The sequence below is a fragment of the Struthio camelus genome, chromosome 1 (genome assembly GCF_040807025.1).
Source record: "Struthio camelus isolate bStrCam1 chromosome 1, bStrCam1.hap1, whole genome shotgun sequence".
Classification (NCBI taxonomy): domain Eukaryota; kingdom Metazoa; phylum Chordata; class Aves; order Struthioniformes; family Struthionidae; genus Struthio; species Struthio camelus.
In genome coordinates, this window is record NC_090942.1 from 73,440,671 (window position 1) to 73,460,312 (window position 19,642).

The 19,642-nt window shown below is 35.7% G+C and overlaps 1 protein-coding gene across 20 annotated transcripts in view; it reads left to right on the top strand.

The window, feature by feature from the left end:
• The window catches only part of PLEKHA5 (pleckstrin homology domain containing A5), a 173,144-nt gene that overhangs the window by 145,004 nt on the left and 8,498 nt on the right, over window positions 1–19,642 (top strand). For 11 of the 20 annotated variants that reach the window (XM_068948409.1, XM_068948402.1, XM_068948429.1 and 8 more), the window contains 10 exons: window positions 4,607–4,669; window positions 6,848–6,928; window positions 7,063–7,212; window positions 8,559–8,660; window positions 9,731–9,842; window positions 10,106–10,152; window positions 11,005–11,193; window positions 11,757–11,874; window positions 15,796–15,911; window positions 17,093–17,302. In XM_068948409.1, coding sequence (XP_068804510.1) covers window positions 4,607–4,669; window positions 6,848–6,928; window positions 7,063–7,212; window positions 8,559–8,660; window positions 9,731–9,842; window positions 10,106–10,152; window positions 11,005–11,193; window positions 11,757–11,874; window positions 15,796–15,911; window positions 17,093–17,302 — 1,188 coding nt within the window. The remainder of the gene's footprint in view (window positions 1–4,606; window positions 4,670–6,847; window positions 6,929–7,062; window positions 7,213–8,558; window positions 8,661–9,730; window positions 9,843–10,105; window positions 10,153–11,004; window positions 11,194–11,756; window positions 11,875–15,795; window positions 15,912–17,092; window positions 17,303–19,642) is intronic. The other 9 variants (XM_068948454.1, XM_068948473.1, XM_068948492.1 and 6 more) reach the window with 1 other exon arrangement.

Genomic DNA, 19,642 nt, shown 5'->3' on the forward strand with positions numbered 1-19,642 from the left:
GCACTGCTTTTACCTTGTGACATACGCACTGCTTCATATTTGATGCTGCATCAGCACCTTTCTTGACGTTCTTGTCAAAGAAACGGTAAACCCAAACAGTCATGAAGAGTGAATACCCACTTGCTGCTGGAGATACAGTCTCTGCAGGTCCGAGCATTTGTGACATGTGGGCAAACTTGTGCAGAAGCCCTGTATTACATTAATCGGACACTAGCAAGACCTTATGCTATCATAGCCAGTTTCCTGTAAGAAACATTGTATTAAATGACTTCCCAAAAGGATAAAAATATGCACAGTTTGCTGTTTAAATTGGCCTCTAAATTCTTCTAATGCAAAATTAACCTATTTAAAACTGTGGCAACTTACATAAAAATTTAAACGTGATATAATTTCTTATTCCGATCAAATTAAATATTTTTTAGCATTCCTCTTTGACCTTGACATTTAAAAGAAATTTAAACATCTGAATTGGGAGAAGTCTCTATGTAAAAAACTTGTTTTGGTGTCTGGATAAACTAGTTTCTGATGACCATAACCATTTCTGCAGGTACAGATGGGATCTTTCTTTGCTTCAGGGTATTCAGTTCAATTTTATAACTAAGCTTATTCAGAGGAAAACAAGGGAAAGCAAGAAAAACCTATTTTCTTCTTTGAATTTAAACAACAGTGTAAGTAGCGTGTCCTAGTTAGCAAAAAGGAATTGACTCAATGTAAAGCTCATATTTAACTAGAAATTTAAATATTGTATTTATTTGTAATGATTAACAGTTCTTTTGTAAAAAATACAAAAAAAACAAAAAAAACCTTACTATTTAAAATCTGTTATTTAAGCTATTTTTCTTTGTGATTTTTCAGTAATCACAGTGTTAAAAAATTACTTAAATCACTTCAACTTGTATCAGTCTGTTCTACAGACTGCTATAAATATACAGACGTAAGCCAGGGCATTGATTCTCTATGTACAGAGCATATGTACAGACAAGAGAAATATAGACTGACTTTTTGCAGCCTGAGCCCCTTTTTAATTTGGGTTTTTTTCTAATGCTAGGTGAGGAGTGTTAATCTTTTTATCTGAAGGGGGATTTGTTGGTTGAAAAATTTTGAATTATTCTCAATCCTTCCTGAATTTGAGTGGGTTTACTAAAGGGGGGAAATGAAAGTCTGAGTAAAACAAGCTAACAACCATGTCTTTAATTGGGTCTTTGTTCTTAATGCATTAAAAACATGATATAAAAATGATCTTTAATTTTTTTTTTCCTTTTGGCAATTTTTTTAAACCAGATACATATATTTATCCTGTCTACACATGTTAGATTTTGAGATTTATAGGCAGAAGTATTTTTCAGATTTTCTTTATGAATGCATGAGATTATTGTATTTGAGCTGAAAATCATGTATTCCTGCTTATATTTGAAATTATAAATCTGTTGCATTATGCAAAATGCTATTTGCATGTCTAAAAATTTGACACGTTCTTTCTATTTGGGCTCTGTTCTGAGGCAGCTAAATTAAAAGAAATCTAATTCTTCTAAACAATTGCTTAACTGTGGGGTAAATGCTCATTTGCACTGCTTCCTGATAGTATAAGGTCCTTAAAAACAAAAAAGCCTTTTGGAAACCTGACTTGAACCTCATGCTCACTACAAATGTCCTATGTTGTCCTGTTTTAATTTTCATGCAGTAACCTTGCAGAGGTGCTCAGTTTGCTCTTAGGCTGTGAAACTTCCTGCCATATTATATTTATTGAATAAGAATGGTTAGTGGGAGTCTGAAAAAGGCATATAAAATGATGAAATAATCTCTTCAACTAGAATTTTTTAATATTGGCTACTTTAATAAGCTTAACCCCTCATGTCTCGAGAGAGATTTGCTAATCTGTCTTTATTTGGGAAGAATGTTCCCTCTCAGGACAGTGTCCATTGTAGTGGGTTTATGCACCTCTATGATAAATCTGATATTGGCTTTTAAAGGAGATGGTGCATCTGTTGGTGGGACTATAAGGTATATGACATCTACTTTTCTAGGAAATTAAAATTTGATAATATGAAATTGTTAAATTCTGCTGTGTATGCACCTACACAAGGAGGATCCATAGAACATGAAAGTGGGCATTTCCTTCTTCATAGGAGTTGACGTTATTAATAGAAATTATTTCCAACATATGGTGGAGGCTGAATTAAGGCCGCTTTGTCTTTTCATGTGTAAGATAGAAGCATGACCCAAGTCTGTGCAGTTTGCCTTTCAAAAATGGTAAATTCTGTTTTGGGGTGCTGAAGATGCGACTTATCTTTGACAGCTTTACAGTGTATTTCACCATATTAGCAGAAATGGACTTTTTTGTTTTTGAGTAGGAAAATGTCAAGGAAAACTGTAGAAGTCTGTAGCAAGTCATGTGGATGGTTCAGTAGGTGGCACTCTTTCTCTAAAATCATAGGCCTGGTTAAATATTTGTAGGAACGATTCAGAGAAGGGGGCTTTCGTTGAACGTGACATAAAATAGCTTTCTAACTTGGTTGTTGGAGCTCTTATAATGCATTTCCAGGGTTATTAGGATTTTAACCTTGCTTGTAATGTGTAATTGTATTTTGTCTACTGCAATTCCTTGTGTAATTCCAATAGAATATGATAACATGCTACACTTTTTGTCTTAAGATGACTTATAGGTGTGCTGTGCAGAGAGCAACTGCTGCTTTGTTAGAGATAGATTAAGTATTTCATATAATTTTAGTGTCTGTGTGTAAAGTGTATGTAAAATGTTAGAGTAAAAATGTGGAAGTGAAAGAGGCTTCTCTAGCAGTGGCTATTGTAGTAAACTAGTAATACTGATAAAAGGAAGACAATGGCAGCAATTTAAAAAATGTGTTAGGATTTTAGTAGGAATAGTTAACGTATATAAAGTATTCTTTGAAAACACATTCCGATTTTCCTAAATAGTTGCATACATTTAGAAGGTAGGCAATGATATGGAGGCTGAACTGGCAAGCTATTTTAAGCTCAGCTATAATTAAAATTGAGCTGCTGAAGAAAGAAATGGCTCACTTTTTAAAAAAACTACGGGCTTGAAAAAATTCCTTTACGTTTTTTTTTTCAGGCAAGTCATCTAAAATGTTGAAGGGTGTCTTGGAAAGATGCATATGTCTAGTGATGGATAAGTTTTGTCTTGTAAAATCTATCTCTGTGAAATGTAACTAGTTTTTCCTCTATAGGCAAAAGATGTTTGGCCTACATTTATATTGACCATGTTTATGAGTATTTTTTAAAAAAATATTTCCATTCTTCATTTTTCTCTCATTAAGATAAAATCAACAGTTATAAAACACAATTCTACGATAGTGGGGGCTTAAATAGATGTCTTAAACATACAATTTTTGACATTTGTGAGGTGCAAAAGTGCTGTGGCTTTTTTCATATGTTGACACTCATTTTCATTAAATGTCCATGTCAAAGAAAGTTACTGTGTGGTTTTAATACACTATGCATACTTTTAAATTGTCACCAGGTGCGTTTGCATGAGGTATGTGGACATAATGTCTTGAAATGAAACACTAAAGTGTGTTGAAGATTTATTGTATGTTTGGAATGCTTGTCTGATTAACCCTTCCCTAGTCATTTTATTTATAAGTGTCCTTTAACATGGACTTGTGTTTTTATAGTCATTTCTTGTACTGTTAAACCACGATGGCCTTATGACATGACATACACATAACAGGAAAGCATATATGCTGGGACTCATTGTACACATACTTTTAATTAAATAGAATATGAAATTTGACAGTATTATGCAAATATTTATTGTATAGGACAGTTCTTATTCTAAAATGGATAGCTGCCTTTTTTTTAATATATAAAATATTTTTAAAACTTGCTACTAGTCAGTTTAGAGACTGAAAGCGGTAAGATGTGAGGAGCTTTGCGAAAGTAGCTTGAGGGTACCTTACATGCTGACCAGAATGAGCAGGCAAGTTTGCTGACGTCCAGATAAACAGCAGACAGACTTCCATTTATGGCAGTTGTGTAGTACTCTGAACTCTGGGGAAGGAGGGTATCCATATGAAAAAAAAGTTAAAAAGGTATTTGGCAACACTTACTGGGTATGTATTTAATGATGCTTTACATGCATTCTGCATACTTAAGTCATTCTGATTTCAAATTCACGTCAAAATTTCCTCCTTGTAAATACATTTGATGTTAGTGGACCCAGACTGATTGATTCCAAGTAGAATGAGTCCCTGTACTTAGGATGCATATACAAAAATGTACATAGTGGTGTGCAACAGTGGGTTCAGGTGTACTCTGATTGCATTTCATCTACTTCATAATCCATGTCCCAGTTATCACAAGATAAATTGTACACTTATAAAACTCCAGTGTGGTATAGAAATACAGACGGACTATGTTAAGATTTAGTGGATGTAACTTTTTACTGGCAGTCTGTTTGACATTCCATTTAGTTATCTCCATTAATATGTTTTGGTTAAAAATATATTGTGATGTCTGACATTAGAGCAAAAACTGGTTTATTGTATTAAAACTTTCAAGCTGAACAGTAGTTTCATTTTCATAGTCCAATTAAGTTGTTTTATGGCAGTATTATTCTTCCTTATAGTTAACACAAGAAGAATGTAGGGGTACACTGTACAAATATAGAACTGAAGAGCTGGATATTGATGTAAGTATTTGTATTTCTTTTTCCTTGGAAATGTTGGTCCTTCTCTTTTTATTTTGACAATAATTTCCTCCCTTGACTTTTGGGTTTGAAGCACACCTTATATAGGAGGCTACCAATAGAAATTGCATCGTAAAATTGAGGGGCATAAGATTTTATTTTGACACGTACTACTGATTATAAATAGAAACACAAAAACTGTGCATCATGTATCCAGCATTGCCTTGCAGTGGAAACTTTATGCAAAGATCAGAAAATTCTTTTCTTAAATACCTCAGAATGGTAAATCATAAGCATGAGCAGAACTGGCTTAGTTTCTGTATGACAACAAGGAGGTGGTCAGGACAATTGTTGAGTAGCGTATTACAGGACATGAAACGTAGCATGAGTATATCCCATCAACTCTGTTATGTACACAATCTTAAATGATTTTTAGCAGAATCAAATGGTTAAGACTTGGCTTTTCGTATTTTGCGTGAAATACTGTTTAAAAAAAACTCTTACATTCCTTTGATTTACTTATGCAATTCAGATTAAGTTATTAAAGAAAATGTAGATTGTTGCATTTTACGTTTACACAAGCAATAATGCATATTGCTGGAAGAAAGATTTGATATTTCATAAGACAAGCAGAAAGAGGAGCAAATTCATAACAGTGTTGTGAGTACCTATGTAAGACCACGATGGTTGCGTGCATCAGTAGGGCTAACATTAGACGTCTCAGGATTCTTCTACAGGAAGCTTGATAGCTCCTTAAAGTAAAGGCATTTTCCCTTGCTAGTACTTTGAGAAGATTTTTCTTTTATTCGTTCGGTAAATATTTTGGGCATGGTTCAATCTGGCAGATTATATCACCAGATCAGAAAAGAATTGTATGGCCCATGGGAAAGGCCAAAATACATTTAGATCAACACTGTCTGAAAGGCTGTTGTTTGAGGCACGTGGATGCTGTATATAGGATGCACAAATTAGGTTTGCCCCTTCCTGTACTTGACAGTCCATTTGAGGACTTGTACTTACCCTCTAGGAACCATCAAAAAGCAAAAGATTTGTCAGATGCATTGCGTTGGTTTGATCTTTACCCCGTTCCAGCCTCCTTTTGATGTCGGTACTCCTCAAAGGCATTGCCTTGAATCATGTCAGTGTCTCTGAATTTTTGTCATCATAGCCATATGTGAAATTATTTAATAGGAAAATATTTTGTTTAGTTAAGAGAAATGTGAGAATCATCGTATCCTGGATACTTGCATCTGATTAAACATTATAACTTAGAGCAGGTTTCTTGTGTTAGAACTAAAATTTGTCTCAGTAGAATGGAAGACTCTTATTGGTTAGAAATTCAGATGTATTTAAGGATCCTGTGGAATCAGAATTAAAAATCAGAGTTGCGTGCAGTCTCCCGCCTGGGGGATTTTCAATAACATACTGGATAAAAGCCCTGAGTAACCTCGTCTGACCCTGCTTTGAGCAGAAAGTTGGACTAGAGGCCTCCTGAGGTCCCTTCCAACTTGAAGTTTTCCATTGTCCTAAAACGCAATAAAAATAGAAAATGTCTTTGTCCTGGAAGCTACCGCTCGTCCGAAACACACAGATATCAGAAATTCAGAGAAGTCTATATTTTAACCATCAATAACAGCTCACTGTGTTTAAACTGAAAGAATTCAGAGTAGTTCATGAAAGTCAATGGCACTGCATAATCAAAAAGGTTGTTTAATTCTTAGGGGGCTCCTCCTGTAAGTGGGGTAGCAGATTATGGTTAGTATTAGTAAATAATTAAAACCACACCCTGAAGTGAACTATAGGAAAGACTATGAATATATTCAGTATTGTTTACCATAATTAAGAATGATAGGTAGAGTAAAACAATATTTCATTACCTGTTATTAGATTATAAAGATTTAGGTGTGATTTAGATATAAATTATATTTAGGTAGAAGATTTAGATATAAATTATAGCTTTTGATTCATACTATTTTTAACAGTTATTTCATAAAACCTTTAGAGGGTTTCTTAGGGTGAACCTAAAAAGGCAACACTGATGCTTTCCGAATTTTAGAATTCATATGTTGTGATAATAGCATTTTATGTAGTCTCTTGTAATGCTTTGATCAAGTTATATTTTGGTTATAGATTATGTTAAAAACAAGCCCCTAATTGCAATTGTTTTCTGTTATATACTAGGCTGAGCTTAGCCGTTTATGTGAACAAGATAAAGTTGTGCAAGCACTGGAAGAGAAGCTTCAACAGCTACACAAGGAGAAAGTAGGACGATTGTATTTATTACCTAAAGTGGATGTTATTTTACATGCTTATTATCAGAACACTGATAACTGAAATAAAATGAAAATCAGCCCAATGATGCAGAACATTAAAAATAATTCTTTTTATTATACTAGTACACGCTTGAACAAGCTTTGCTATCAGCAAGTCAAGAGATAGAAATGAATGCAGATAACCCAGCAGCCATACAAAACGTAGTCTTACAGAGAGATGACTTGCAGAATGGACTACTTAGCACCTGTCGAGAAGTATCTCGAGCTACTGCAGTAAGTAATACACTTTTGCCAGTGAAATGTTAAACAATTATCTTCTTATTCTTAATTGGGTTGTCTCTGGTGACTTTTCAGTACATTTCAACAAACCTCAGTTTGCTGCATTTTTCACAGAGGCAGCTGGAAAATGATCTTTTCGGTACGTTCTTCGCATAGTCTTTCTTACATTTTTCTTTTGCTAGGAATGAATGCATACTGACTTTAACTGGTTTGGTAATTTTCATCTTTATAATATGTACAGAAAATTGATTAGAGAGCAAGTAAATAACGTGTAAGTTATTTAATGTGGCAAAATAATAAAAACATACAGTTTATCAGATATTTTGTGTAACTTGTTTAAACAAAAAGAGCTACAGGATGAAAAGAAGGAAAGATTATGATGTCAGAATCGCTCTTTATGGTGGGCCAGTGCATTTCAAAGATCTTTCATGTCATGCACTTTCAAAAACCTTAAAAAATGGAAGGAAGGGAATATCTGTTTACTATCCTTTCATTGAGAAGACAAGGCAAAGAATCATCTTTGCCCACTTACATCAATATGCAAAACATATTTCAGTTTCAAATTCCATTGGTTTGTTGCGGTGAAACTGATAGGAAGTCGGCCCTCAAGTACTGTTTTCAGTCTGAGCCTTAGATATGTTGTGAAAGGTATTGTTTGGCTGAGGAAAATGGAAGCAGTAGGGGAAGGAAAGGGAATCCTCAAAATATACTTTCCCGCCTCAGCTGTTTAATTTATGCTAATTTGAGAAAATTGCTTGATGCGGGCTTGAAAAGTGAGATGCTAGGGCTGATCTCAGTGCAGGTTTTTTATTGCGCCTCTTCCCATCTGGTGTTCGTAGTTTCGCATATGTAAAGTAATGGTGTGTTAGTAAGTCTAGGGCATTCACTGGCAAACTCACAGGCAGGGTTAGATGGCTCACGTTTGTCTGACATAAAACATGTTGCATACACATGCACATGCTTTACACTCACAGGAATGTGTTCTATGGGATAAGAGAAGCACATTTGCATCTACTGTTGTGGGGTTTTGCTTCCATGGAAAGCAAGCTTAAGACCCACATACCTGGTGTATGTAAAGGCTGTACTCTGATTAAAATTTCACCCTTACCTATCTTTTTGTTTGTAGAAGATGCCAAAATACTGTTTGCTTTAATTTCATGCAGCATCGTTGGAAAATGAAAAAGTTGTTTAAGCATGACATTCCCTAGAACATGTATTTATTTATTGCTGGTATCTATTTATGAATTACTTCCTGAAATTTTATGCTATTAAATGAAAAAAAAAGTATCCTTGGTGGTTTTTTTGAGTGTGCACTTGCATTTCTCTGTTTATACACTTAGGAACTGGAAAGAGCTTGGAGAGAATATGATAAATTAGAGTATGATGTAACAGTAACGAGGAACCATATGCAGGAGCAACTTGATCGACTTGGAGAAATTCAGGTGTGGCACAGGTCTTATTTTAAAGTACATTTAAGTCATTTAAGTTTTCTATGCTTTTGATTAATTTTGTACAAATGAAAAAGGGCGACGTGTGACGCTCACTTGCGAGGCATGAGATGAAATTAAAACTTTGTAAGGGCTGGGGAGGCCTCTAATATTTCCTGTTTTCTGAAGCTAGTTTCTTTCTGTCATAGTGATGGTACCCAAAAGTGGGACATTTCTTCAGACCTTAATTGTTATGACGGACTTGTTGACTCTTCACGCAAGTCCTTTCTTTTTAACTGCATGTGTAAGAATGTAGTTAAATCTATTCTATCAAAAATAACTTATAATAAAAATATTTTAAGCTTTGGTTCAGTTTCATGCAGCAATACTTTTAATATATGCCTTATGATGTTATTGTTCTGGAGGATTGGACAGTTAATGTAAGTTCTGAATTTTGACAGAGATCTTTCTGTCGGCAAAAAAACCCCACACATGTGAGCCTGTGTATGTGGATGAGTGTGGGCCATGCAGTGGTGAATTAGAGGCCAGTTGCTCTGGGGACTGATTTTCTGTGCCTCTCTGGAGGAGAAATTACAAGCAAGCCCAAGAGCTGTAAAATTTGAGAACATCAAATCCTTCAACCCAGAGCATGCATAACCATGAATGCAACTGGGACCCCAGTTTATATGCCAGCATGCAACACTATGTTCATCTCCACCTGTCTTAAGGTTGGAAGGGATGATTGCTTTTCTTTCATTATTTGTAGGTCTCCTGTACAAAGCTTGCTTGGGTTTTCTTTGGAAAGAGTAGATATAATTCTAGTCTTAAGTGCAGTTCCAACTAGAAAATTGCTGTTAAATTACCTGGTATGTTGTGTTTTAGAAATGACTTAATCTTATAGTTGATGTTTCTGACAATATTTGAATGTTATATCTTTATGGGAAAGGAGATTGCCTGTCATTATTGCACGTTATTTTCCTTCATTGGGAAAAGAAATGTCATATGATCTACAGAAAGAAAAAGGTTCTCCCTGCCCCAAATGTATTCTAAATTATAGCCCATATATGCTTTCTGTTTACTGGCAGACTGAGTCAGCAGGGATACAGCGTGCTCAAATTCAGAAGGAACTGTGGAGAATTCAAGATGTCATGGAGGGTCTAAGCAAACATAAACAACAAAGGAGCTCTTCAGAAGCAGGTAAACTTGTCATTTTTATTCCTTAGGAAGTGAGATTCGATTGTGTATACTTTTAAAGGATAGACTTCACATGTGCTTTTGTATTTTTGGAAAATCTTTAGTGGTACAATTGCTGAAAGCAAGAATACAATCAACTAATTTAATGTTTTGCACATTTGTTTGATAGCAACAGGTTACATGTTGCTATCAATATGCTAACATGTTCTGGAAGCTATTTATTGTCAACAATTTTTTCTTCCCTCCCTCTTCTTGCCCCCAAACAGGCATGATTGGATCAAGGACCTTTTCAGCTATTAAGTATAAAAATGAGGTATGATTTTAGTATATTTACTGTTTTAGCACACTGAATTTCTAATATACATATGATAATAATCAACATTATTGTTATTATTTTAAGGGTATCTGAAATATATATTCAGTATGCTTACATAAAAATATTGTATTATGATTAGTTTTAAAGGGTGATATCTCAAGGGGGTAACTGTAACACTTTCATTTGTTCTTTGTTTTTATATTCTCACTAGTATGTTTTTTTCCATATCTCACCTTTTCCTCTCTCCAGGCTCTTACCCTAAAAATATAACCCTGATTTTTAGATTTGTTTTCTCCCCACCACAATTTTCATGGGAAGATATACATTGCTTTATATGTCTTTTCACATATTGAGCCTGGTTCTCAGATGGCCAGAGCACCCACAACCGCAGCTGAAACTGTGGGAGCTCCTAAATGTTCAATTCCTCTGAAAATCTGGCTGGAAGTTACCGTTTTAAAGGGACATTGTCGTGTTTATCTAAATTGTACAATTGTACATATACATCTGACTTGCAAAACTTTTTGAAAATCTAATGTATGTACAGATCTTTAAATAGATACTGAATTTAATTTTAAAAATGATGATTCAGAGAGCTCATACATGTCCATCAGAAAGTACAGGTGATAGAACTGAAAACCTGAATGGGCTGAAGAGTGAAACAATTGAAGTATTTCAGGCTAGATAGTAGCAATAAAAAAAATCATCTTGTTCTTTTTTTAATTGACATTGTCCCTTTAATTCAAAAAACTAAAGCTGGTGTAGCTATGGTAATATATTTTTATTTTTAAGTTATAAATAATTGTAACAGGTGTGCACATCTAAATAAGGTGACTATTCTACAATCTTTAGGAAGAGGAAGTAGTCCCACCTCGTCCTCCACTCCCTCGGTCCTATGACTTTACAGAGCATCCTCCCATAATCCCCCCTCTGCCCAGTGATAGCAGCTCCTTGCTCTGTTATAGCAGGGGCCCAGTACATCTGCCAGAAGAAAAGAAGATTCACCAAGTTCAAGGATATCAGAGAAATGGATCTCACTGTGTAAGTGGCTTAAACTGCCACATTATTCTTGAAGCATTCCCCCTTCCTTTGCACAGTCACAATTTTTTATTTTACCATCCGGCCACTTCTGTGTTATGTTTTTACTTTTGGCTACTTGGTTTTATTTATAGCTCCATCATTTGCTTTTGACATTTTCCTGTCATATATGCTGTCATACCTAAAATGTCTTAAGACTTAAAGGCATGTGTTCTGCGTCTGAGTAAATTTCAGAAAATCAGACCCTTCGCCTCACAAGTTCTTATAAAACTCTAGGCTTGGAAACCATATATGTGAAGCCTTATACAAATTTGATTCCTAAAGATCATTTAAAAAATTCTCCCTTCACGCCCTATGGTAAATTCTTTCATAATTTCAGAAAGTCTGTAACTGTTACCACTCAAATTCATTACAAAGGAATACCACTGCAACAGCACTTGAATGGTGAAACATTGGCTTAAAAAAGGAGAGCAAAGTCGTCAGCAGAATAACCATTTTGAATCTTAAGACATAAATTCTTGTACAAAAGTACCAGAGTATTTACTTTCTAACTTGTCATTCTTCAGGGTCCTGATTATAGACTTTATAAGAGCGAACCAGAGTTAACTACAGTAGCAGAAGTGGATGAGTCTAATGGAGAAGAAAAGATGGAACAAATTTCAGAATCAGAATCTACAGCTAAAGGTTTGTCTCCAGGCATGTTGTCGGCAATCTTTCAGCCTTTTTCACAAGGAATACAAAGCTTTAACTGTTACAGAAACTCTGTCGTCCTTCATACTTCTTGTAGCTTGTCCGTTTCTTAATACGATAAAACAACTTCCACAATAAATTAATGATTCAATTATATGACGAGAAAGATTTCAGTCAATTACACCACAGAAAAATCAAACATTACACTCACCAACAACCCTGAAATCCTTATTGACACCATGTCTAATCACATCACTCACATTCCCCACACACCGCTCCCTTGAACAATTACCCATTTTATGTCCTTGCACTGGAACAATTATTCAGTTTTTGAATCAAGCTTCCAATGTTATGTCACTGGAACGTCCAAAAAGGCAGCACCACAGAATTTTCAGACTCTCATAAGGCAGGAAAACAATGTCTTTTTCTTTTTTTAATCTTGTAATTGTTGAATTGCCTTCTGTCCTCTGATATAATAGGAATAATGATCATGACCTTGGAGCGTACAGACAATAAAGGTCTTTGCAATTGCTAAATACTTTAGATTCTTCTCTTCATCTAGCTTCTCTAAAAGCTACTAATTGCTTGGTAGAGTTCTTTACCAGGAAGTGCTTCTCAATTCTGTTTGTTAAAACACACAGAATAGTTTGTTAAAGGTGACTTCAGGAAAAGCAGTTGCAAGTTTAACAATGTAAGCACCACCCAGAAGCCATACTAAGGTCTTTTAAACCAAGCAACTAAAGTTACCCCTTTTCTTTCCATAAGGATTGACGTTTCCCGTGCCAACATGATCGCTGGCTTCTGTTGTGATAGTGTGATTAAGCTTGTGCATAGATAGTAGTCTGTTGTAACGGTACCTCAATATGACCCAAGAACTGTGGTCATGGTAACGGTATTACTTTCACCAGAACAGCTGTGGAGGTTTTTTAAAACTAAGGACAGCGTATTGCTTGGGTGTAAAACATGGTGAATAGCTCTATGATGTAATGCATTTTTTTTAATTAAGCTTGCACTTACCAGACAAATGCTCCTAAATTGCTCAATTCAGATTCAGTATGGCATATGCTGAGATGTAATGTTCACTTAAGATGGATATTAAATCTCTCTTAACCTGCTGGTGAAAGATGCAAGGTTTCGCCTGAGATTTACTAATCAACAGCTGCGTTAATTGAGGCGGTTGCCTTTCTGATGACATACCTAAGATTTATTGACCTATGGTGTTCCAGGCTATTTATAGACATTTAGGATGAAAGGAAAAGTAAAGACAACACAAGAAAGCCTTCCTGGACTAAATAAAGCAAACTGATATTTTTTTAAGCACCCTAGTCTGCTTTTTATCTTGTTCTGTAAAGAGAGAAGTAATTTTATTATGTCCGTCTTAAAAAAAAAAAAAAAAAAAAAAAACAGTCCTCAGTAAGAGGAAGCAATAATATAAATATTTCTATCTAATATAAATACTGTTTGGGGGATGGGAAGAATAGCTGCAGTGGTAGCAGGTGGGGGGACACTCTTTATCTTTAAACAACAGAGTGAAGTGGGTTTGTTGTAGCTGTGTATTATCACCTAGTCCACACTTGGGAGCATGTCATTTTTGCAGAACATATTTTCTTGTTCTCTGTATCACGTAATAATAATACTAATCCCCATGTGTTATGAAAAATACAGCCACTCATCTGTTTGTTATAGTGTATGTGTCATTACAACAACAACTTCTTGTTTCAAATAACTTTTTATGACATTCTTTCTTAACAATTTACAAGCTAAAAAGGAAACAAACTCAAAGGCAGCTCATCTCTCTGAAGCGTTTTTTTTCTTGCTGTTTTAAGGAGTCATACTTAAATGACTGTAGCTTCCTGGTGTGGGTGCTTCTAAAATTGAGTAAATCTCAGGGAAAATGTATATATTTTTCCATCTTATTGTGTGTACTTGACTGTACTGGACACTTTTCATGTTTCTGCTGTCAGTCACTTCCCTCTCTGTTTCTTTCCAAATGTCAACAAGAAAGAAGAACATTTTAATGGAAGTATGTAAGGTAACCCATACTGCTCTCCCTAAACAGAGGAAAATTTATGACCTGAATAGTACATAAAGGTGACACACAAGAAAAACGGACTTCTGCTCAGTGTTTTATCCTTTTGATGTCTAAAGGAGACTCAAACTGTTGTTCTACAGTTTTTGTTTTGAATGCTAGGCTTGGCTTTCAAATACCTCCAGACTATTTTGTCACTCCTACCAAATAATTTGGAGAAACAGTTAAGCCTTCATTAAGTTAATATATCCTCTGAAATCAGTGCGGCCTCTCCAGCAAAAACAAAGATAAATAATTTGTCTGTCAAAGCTATTTTTTAGGCAGAGACAGAATACAGTTTTCTCAATAGTTTCATTTCCTGCATGCATCAAGAAGCAGAAATGGAGCTCGTGCTATTTAAATATATATATATATATATATATATATATAATTTGTGGTAACGTGCTTCAGTTTTCTACCAGGTTCATTACATTTTGGCAGGGGTTCTTTAAGGAGTAAAACTAAGGGCAGATATGGTTAAGGGATGTTGAATGTCATGGACATCAAGACCCAGCAGATTTCTCTGATCCCAGTCTAACAGAGCCAGGCTGCTGCGGTTCCCTGTCTGTAGTGCAGCTAGTAGCAAGGCTGAGCGCATATTCCCAACAGGCACAACTCTCGGGGCAGATGTGGCCAATCAGCAGCAGAGTAACAAAAACACTTAAAACACAAACATCACATCCATAAAAGTGGAGCAAAACAGCCCAATTCTGTTCTTACTCACCAGCTAATCAGGCTCAAAGCTTGCTAGCTGATCTCATACCCATGCACCCACGCACAGACATGCAGACACGCACAGATGCGCACACACAGTCCCTCCAGGAGCTCAGCAGACCTATGGTATCTCCAGTAGGCAACTCTTGGAGCCCCCCAGCCTCAGCAATATCTGACTGCCAGACCTAAGGTCTCTTGCATAGCTGGCTCCCACACCTCTTCTTCTGCTGACTGGCTAGTCTTGCCTCACAGACATTTCACAGACAAATGGGTCTTTCTTGTAGCAGATCCAGAGCTGTGGTGCTTCTGGTAGCCAGCTCGCAGACCCTCAGTCTTGCCCATTTCTGTCTGCCAGCCCTATGATCTCCCTATAGCTGGCTCCCACATATCTTCTCCTGCCTGTCAGGTGGTCTGGCTTGAAGATTGCTAGCATCTCACACACACTTGTACACAGAAAATTATTAGGAATAAAGTTTCATAAAAAGATAGGATAGACAGCAATAATCAGACATGGGGCTTAGCCAGGCAAGCATACTGATCAGCAGCTTGGTAATGCACAATTGGCCCCTTTTATTCCCCCTCCTGTTTTCCCATTCATGTTCTTCCCTGTCCACCTTGACCCCTCCCTTTCTCTGTATTTGTTTCCTCTCAAGTAAATAGCCCACACATAATTACCTCGCTTGTCCCACTTTTGCTACATTGATACTGAAATTTTGTGTTTCTCATACAATTATCTAAGTAACCTTGGCTTTATGTGCTGTGCTGATACAGTTACTTAGGCATTTCTGGCCTTGCAAGTTCTGCTTCCCAGAGGGTCCTCAATGCTCCACTCCAGTTATCTGTGAAGTTTGGCCATCGCTCACATAACTCCCCCTTCCCCTTCTGTGAAATGTAGCCATTCCTCCTGATGCTATCTGTAACTTTCATCAGTGTCTCACTGTTATTTTTATGTCCAATAGTTTATCATGTTCTGTTTGGTTAGCTAAACCTCAAGCCAGAGGCTGGTCATCTGCCTGCATACCTTAGCAGCCAGGAGCAGTTTCCAGGGCTGACAACATACAATTTTAAAAAATCATAAACTCTTTTGGAGATATTTTGCCAAGCACTTAGTATGTTATTTTACTCTTTCACAGGCTCACATTTTCCTGTGGGAGTTGTACCACCTAGAACCAAATCACCAACTCCAGAATCTTCAACAATAGCTTCTTACGTCACTTTAAGGAAGAATAAGAAGATAGATCTAAGAACGGTACTTTCAGTCATTGATGGATAGTGATGGATGTGTTAATTTCCTAAGTTTAGTTTCTGTAGTTACTTAAAAATTTGTAGCTATTTTTTTCATTTCCTTTACGTAAAAATCACAGTGTTATGAAGTAAGATAAAATATACCGTATTAGTGGAGACAGCTATACAAAGAATGACAAAACTGTAAAGGTCAGATATGGTCAGAGATAATCAGAGATTTCATTGCACTCAAAATGATGAAGAGCTAAGCGTCAAGGATAAATCTGCTAAGCAACTGAAAGCTGAAGTTCAAGCTCAGTTTTTTCTGAGAGTCATCACTACAGTTGCTATTAGACTAAGCACGGCAGCAGTGAGTCGTCGTCCCCAGTGTTGTATTGAAACGATGAGAAGCATCTTCTATTAAAACTTTTGAAGGAGTTATCTTTAGGTTTAGGGATAATTGAGCAACATCTATATGATAAATACTGGGATCTATTTATTTTATTGCAAAAGTGATTTGGGAAAAACCAAAGGCAGCCAGACAAAAAGGATACAGTGATCAATATGTGTGTATTAAGTGTGAAATTTCAGATCAGGGAGACCTGCAGCGTTTGGATTGAAGGCAGAGTTAAAATGCATACAGTTCAGGCAAGAGGGGGACTTTTGCCATAGCTGGAAAAGAAATAGAAGAGGAAAAGTTGTAGGAAGAAGGAGAGAGGAGAGAAAACGTAGTGGGATATTGCCTGAAGAAAGAGTACCACTTTCAACTTGCTGTTAAATGAAGTCCAGCTGTAGAATAAAAAAATAGAAGGGAGTATTAGATCAACAGGTAGAAATGTCACGGATCATTAAACTTCAGTAATGTTTCTGTCTCAATCAAGTAACTTGTGTTTGACTGTGGTATAACATTTGATAAATTGTTTAAACTTGATAGGATGTCTTTAAGAAAGCATCTACCCATTCTCTTGGCATTCATCATTGGTAATGATGTCACTGTTAAAAATATACATACATATTCCTTCCTTTTATTTTGAATGTCAGCGTTCATTTATTAATCATTGTTTTTTGTACTTTCTTTGGAAACATAGGAGATCTTTTCTTGCCAACTATTTTTTGCTTTTCCATAAATCATTAGGTGATCTTTTCTGATAAGCTGAACAGCTTAGAATCTTGCACTTTTTAAAAAAAAGTATTCTTCCATTTAAGGAAAGACCAAGAAGTGCAGTGGAGCAGTTGTGTCTTGCAGAAAGCACTCGGCCTCGAATGACTGTGGAGGAACAGATGGAAAGAATAAAAAGGCACCAACAAGCTTGCCTAAGAGAGAAGAGAAAAGGACTGAATATTATTGGCGTTTCAGAGCAATCTCCTTCACAGAGCCTGTCTTTTGTCAGAGATAATCCATTTAAGTTGACACAGGTGAGTCCTAAGTTGTTTAAAAAAAAAAAACTTTTAATGTGTTCAGTAAAAAAAAAAAAAAAAAAAGTTTTTTATGAAATTATTCTTATTCCAAAGTCGCATAGTATTGTGTGTGCCTATTTGAGACTGTTCATATAGAAGAGGAGTTGCAGTTCTCTACCAGGCACAAGAGAAAGGGAGATGACAGTCTCCGTGTTTATACCTAATGATAGTGGAATTCACCATATTTTTTTGAAAATAAATAGTTAATATTACATATATGTGATTATGAATTGTGAAGTTTATTAACAGTTACGATTTTTTTGTCAAATTTAACAAACAGTGTGAAATTACAAGGTTTATCACTAAATACAGTGTCAGGGAGAATCATAATTCATTTAAAGTATAACTCATGAAGATTATCTGTCATATAATATATGCAAACCTCTGTAAAAATGATTTTATAATATATTTGTAGGTAAGAATGTGTATTTTAACACCATAGCTCTTACATGGTGTTCTCTTTAGCTTTGTTTTTTTGAGCCCATAAATTCATAAAAATAGAATCTTCACTTTCTTTTTCACTCATACTTAAACAATTAAGGCGAAGCAGTGAGTTTGTTAAATATGTAAGAGTGGACAGAGAGGAGATGGTGGAGGAAATAATTGCTTGTTATTAGCCAGGAAATACTGACCTAAATACATTTTTGAAAACAAAACGAAGCAAAAAAACACCTTCAGGACAAAAACAGAAATGCAATCAACTTAATGCATGTTACAGATGCAGCCTGCTACTTTGCAACAGCTGAGTTAAGAAATGAGTTATGTTTGCTTTTTCAAGAGATTAGGAGTTACCTTTTAGTCTTCTAACATATTTCTTGCCTCATAGATCCTGCTGTTGATATTTTTAGAATAACATGGAAATACCTCCTTTCATGTTTCACATATGTTTTCACATCTGATTCTCCAAAACAAGGTTAAATGCATTGCACTGTTAAGAGGTCGCTTATTTCCAAATAAGTTTAAGGTTTCTTTATTTTTTATTTTTTTTTAACCTAAAACTAGCGTGCTAAACTGTCTTCAGAGCTACATGAAAGTTACTTTTCCTTCAACAAGGTTGGATCGCCAGAAGATACTGAATTCAAGTTTTACCTTTGCATTCCGGCATCTGTATTTGAGAGGATGTCATTAATGTTACGTATGAGGAGGTTGGCCGCTTCAAATATTTTTGTGAATAATGTGGCCTTTCTGATGAAGAGGAAGTGCAAAGCAAGGCTTTGCATAAGTTTCTGTTTGTAGTCTTGCACAAGTGTTTAAGCTTCACCACTTTCCTTAGGTATCATTTCAGACTTGAAGGTGAGGAAGCTAACAGTCATGTATTTGTCGTACCTCGTTTACACTAGAAGCAGAGTGGGAAAGTGGTCAAACCCTAAATCCTATGTGGCAGCACCACTTGCCACACAGAATTCAAAAGAGTTTTGTTCATGTTGGCATGAACGTCAGTCGTCTGGGTGAAATCAGTGCTATGTGAATGAGAGGAGAAATTTACAGAGTAAGTGAAAATGTGTGTGAATTAGATCTTTAGCTAGTAGTCCATGCTATAAAATCACTTTTCCTATGGCAACTTCTTATTCTTCCAGAATACCTTTTTTGGTAAAGGACCCCAAAGTGAGGCATTACACTGTATTAGTACTTCTTATTTTTAAAGGCATAGTTTCTATGCTTCTATTGATTTCATACAGAAAAATGATACAATAGCATTAACTGCTGGAAGTCTTTTCAGTTGGAGTTTTGTTAAGAATTGGAGAAAAAAGAATTTTATAAACATTTTGTATTATATAAAGCAGATATTAGTATCCTTTATGAATACTGATACTAATATCGTTTACTTTTATCAAAATACTAAAGGAAGTCGGTTAACAATTGTTATTGTTTGGGACAAGTGTACGATATGAGGCCATACTTAATGTAGGAGGTTGATTTGTGAGCTGGCTTAAATGGAATTTCCTCTTTAACAGAGTGCATGTGCTAAATCGGGCAGGAATTGAACCACAAGATTTGCTTCTTCCATGGCTCCTATATTTCTCCATCCCAGTACTTAGTTTGATGACTTATATGAAGTTCAATTGGGTTTGCTATTCTGACAGCATAATATTTGCAGTTCAAAATCTTAAGACACTGCTACCATCCTTCCTCAAAAATTTTGTGTCATTTTTTATGCTCTCTGCAACAGCTCTTTTTGTGGAAGGTTTTAAGGTTTTAACACCATTCACTTAATGCTCTGCTAGTATCAGATGTTATGGTGTCCCCTGTTAAATCAGTTGACCGTACAGTCTTGGAAGATAAACCAGGATAATTGGA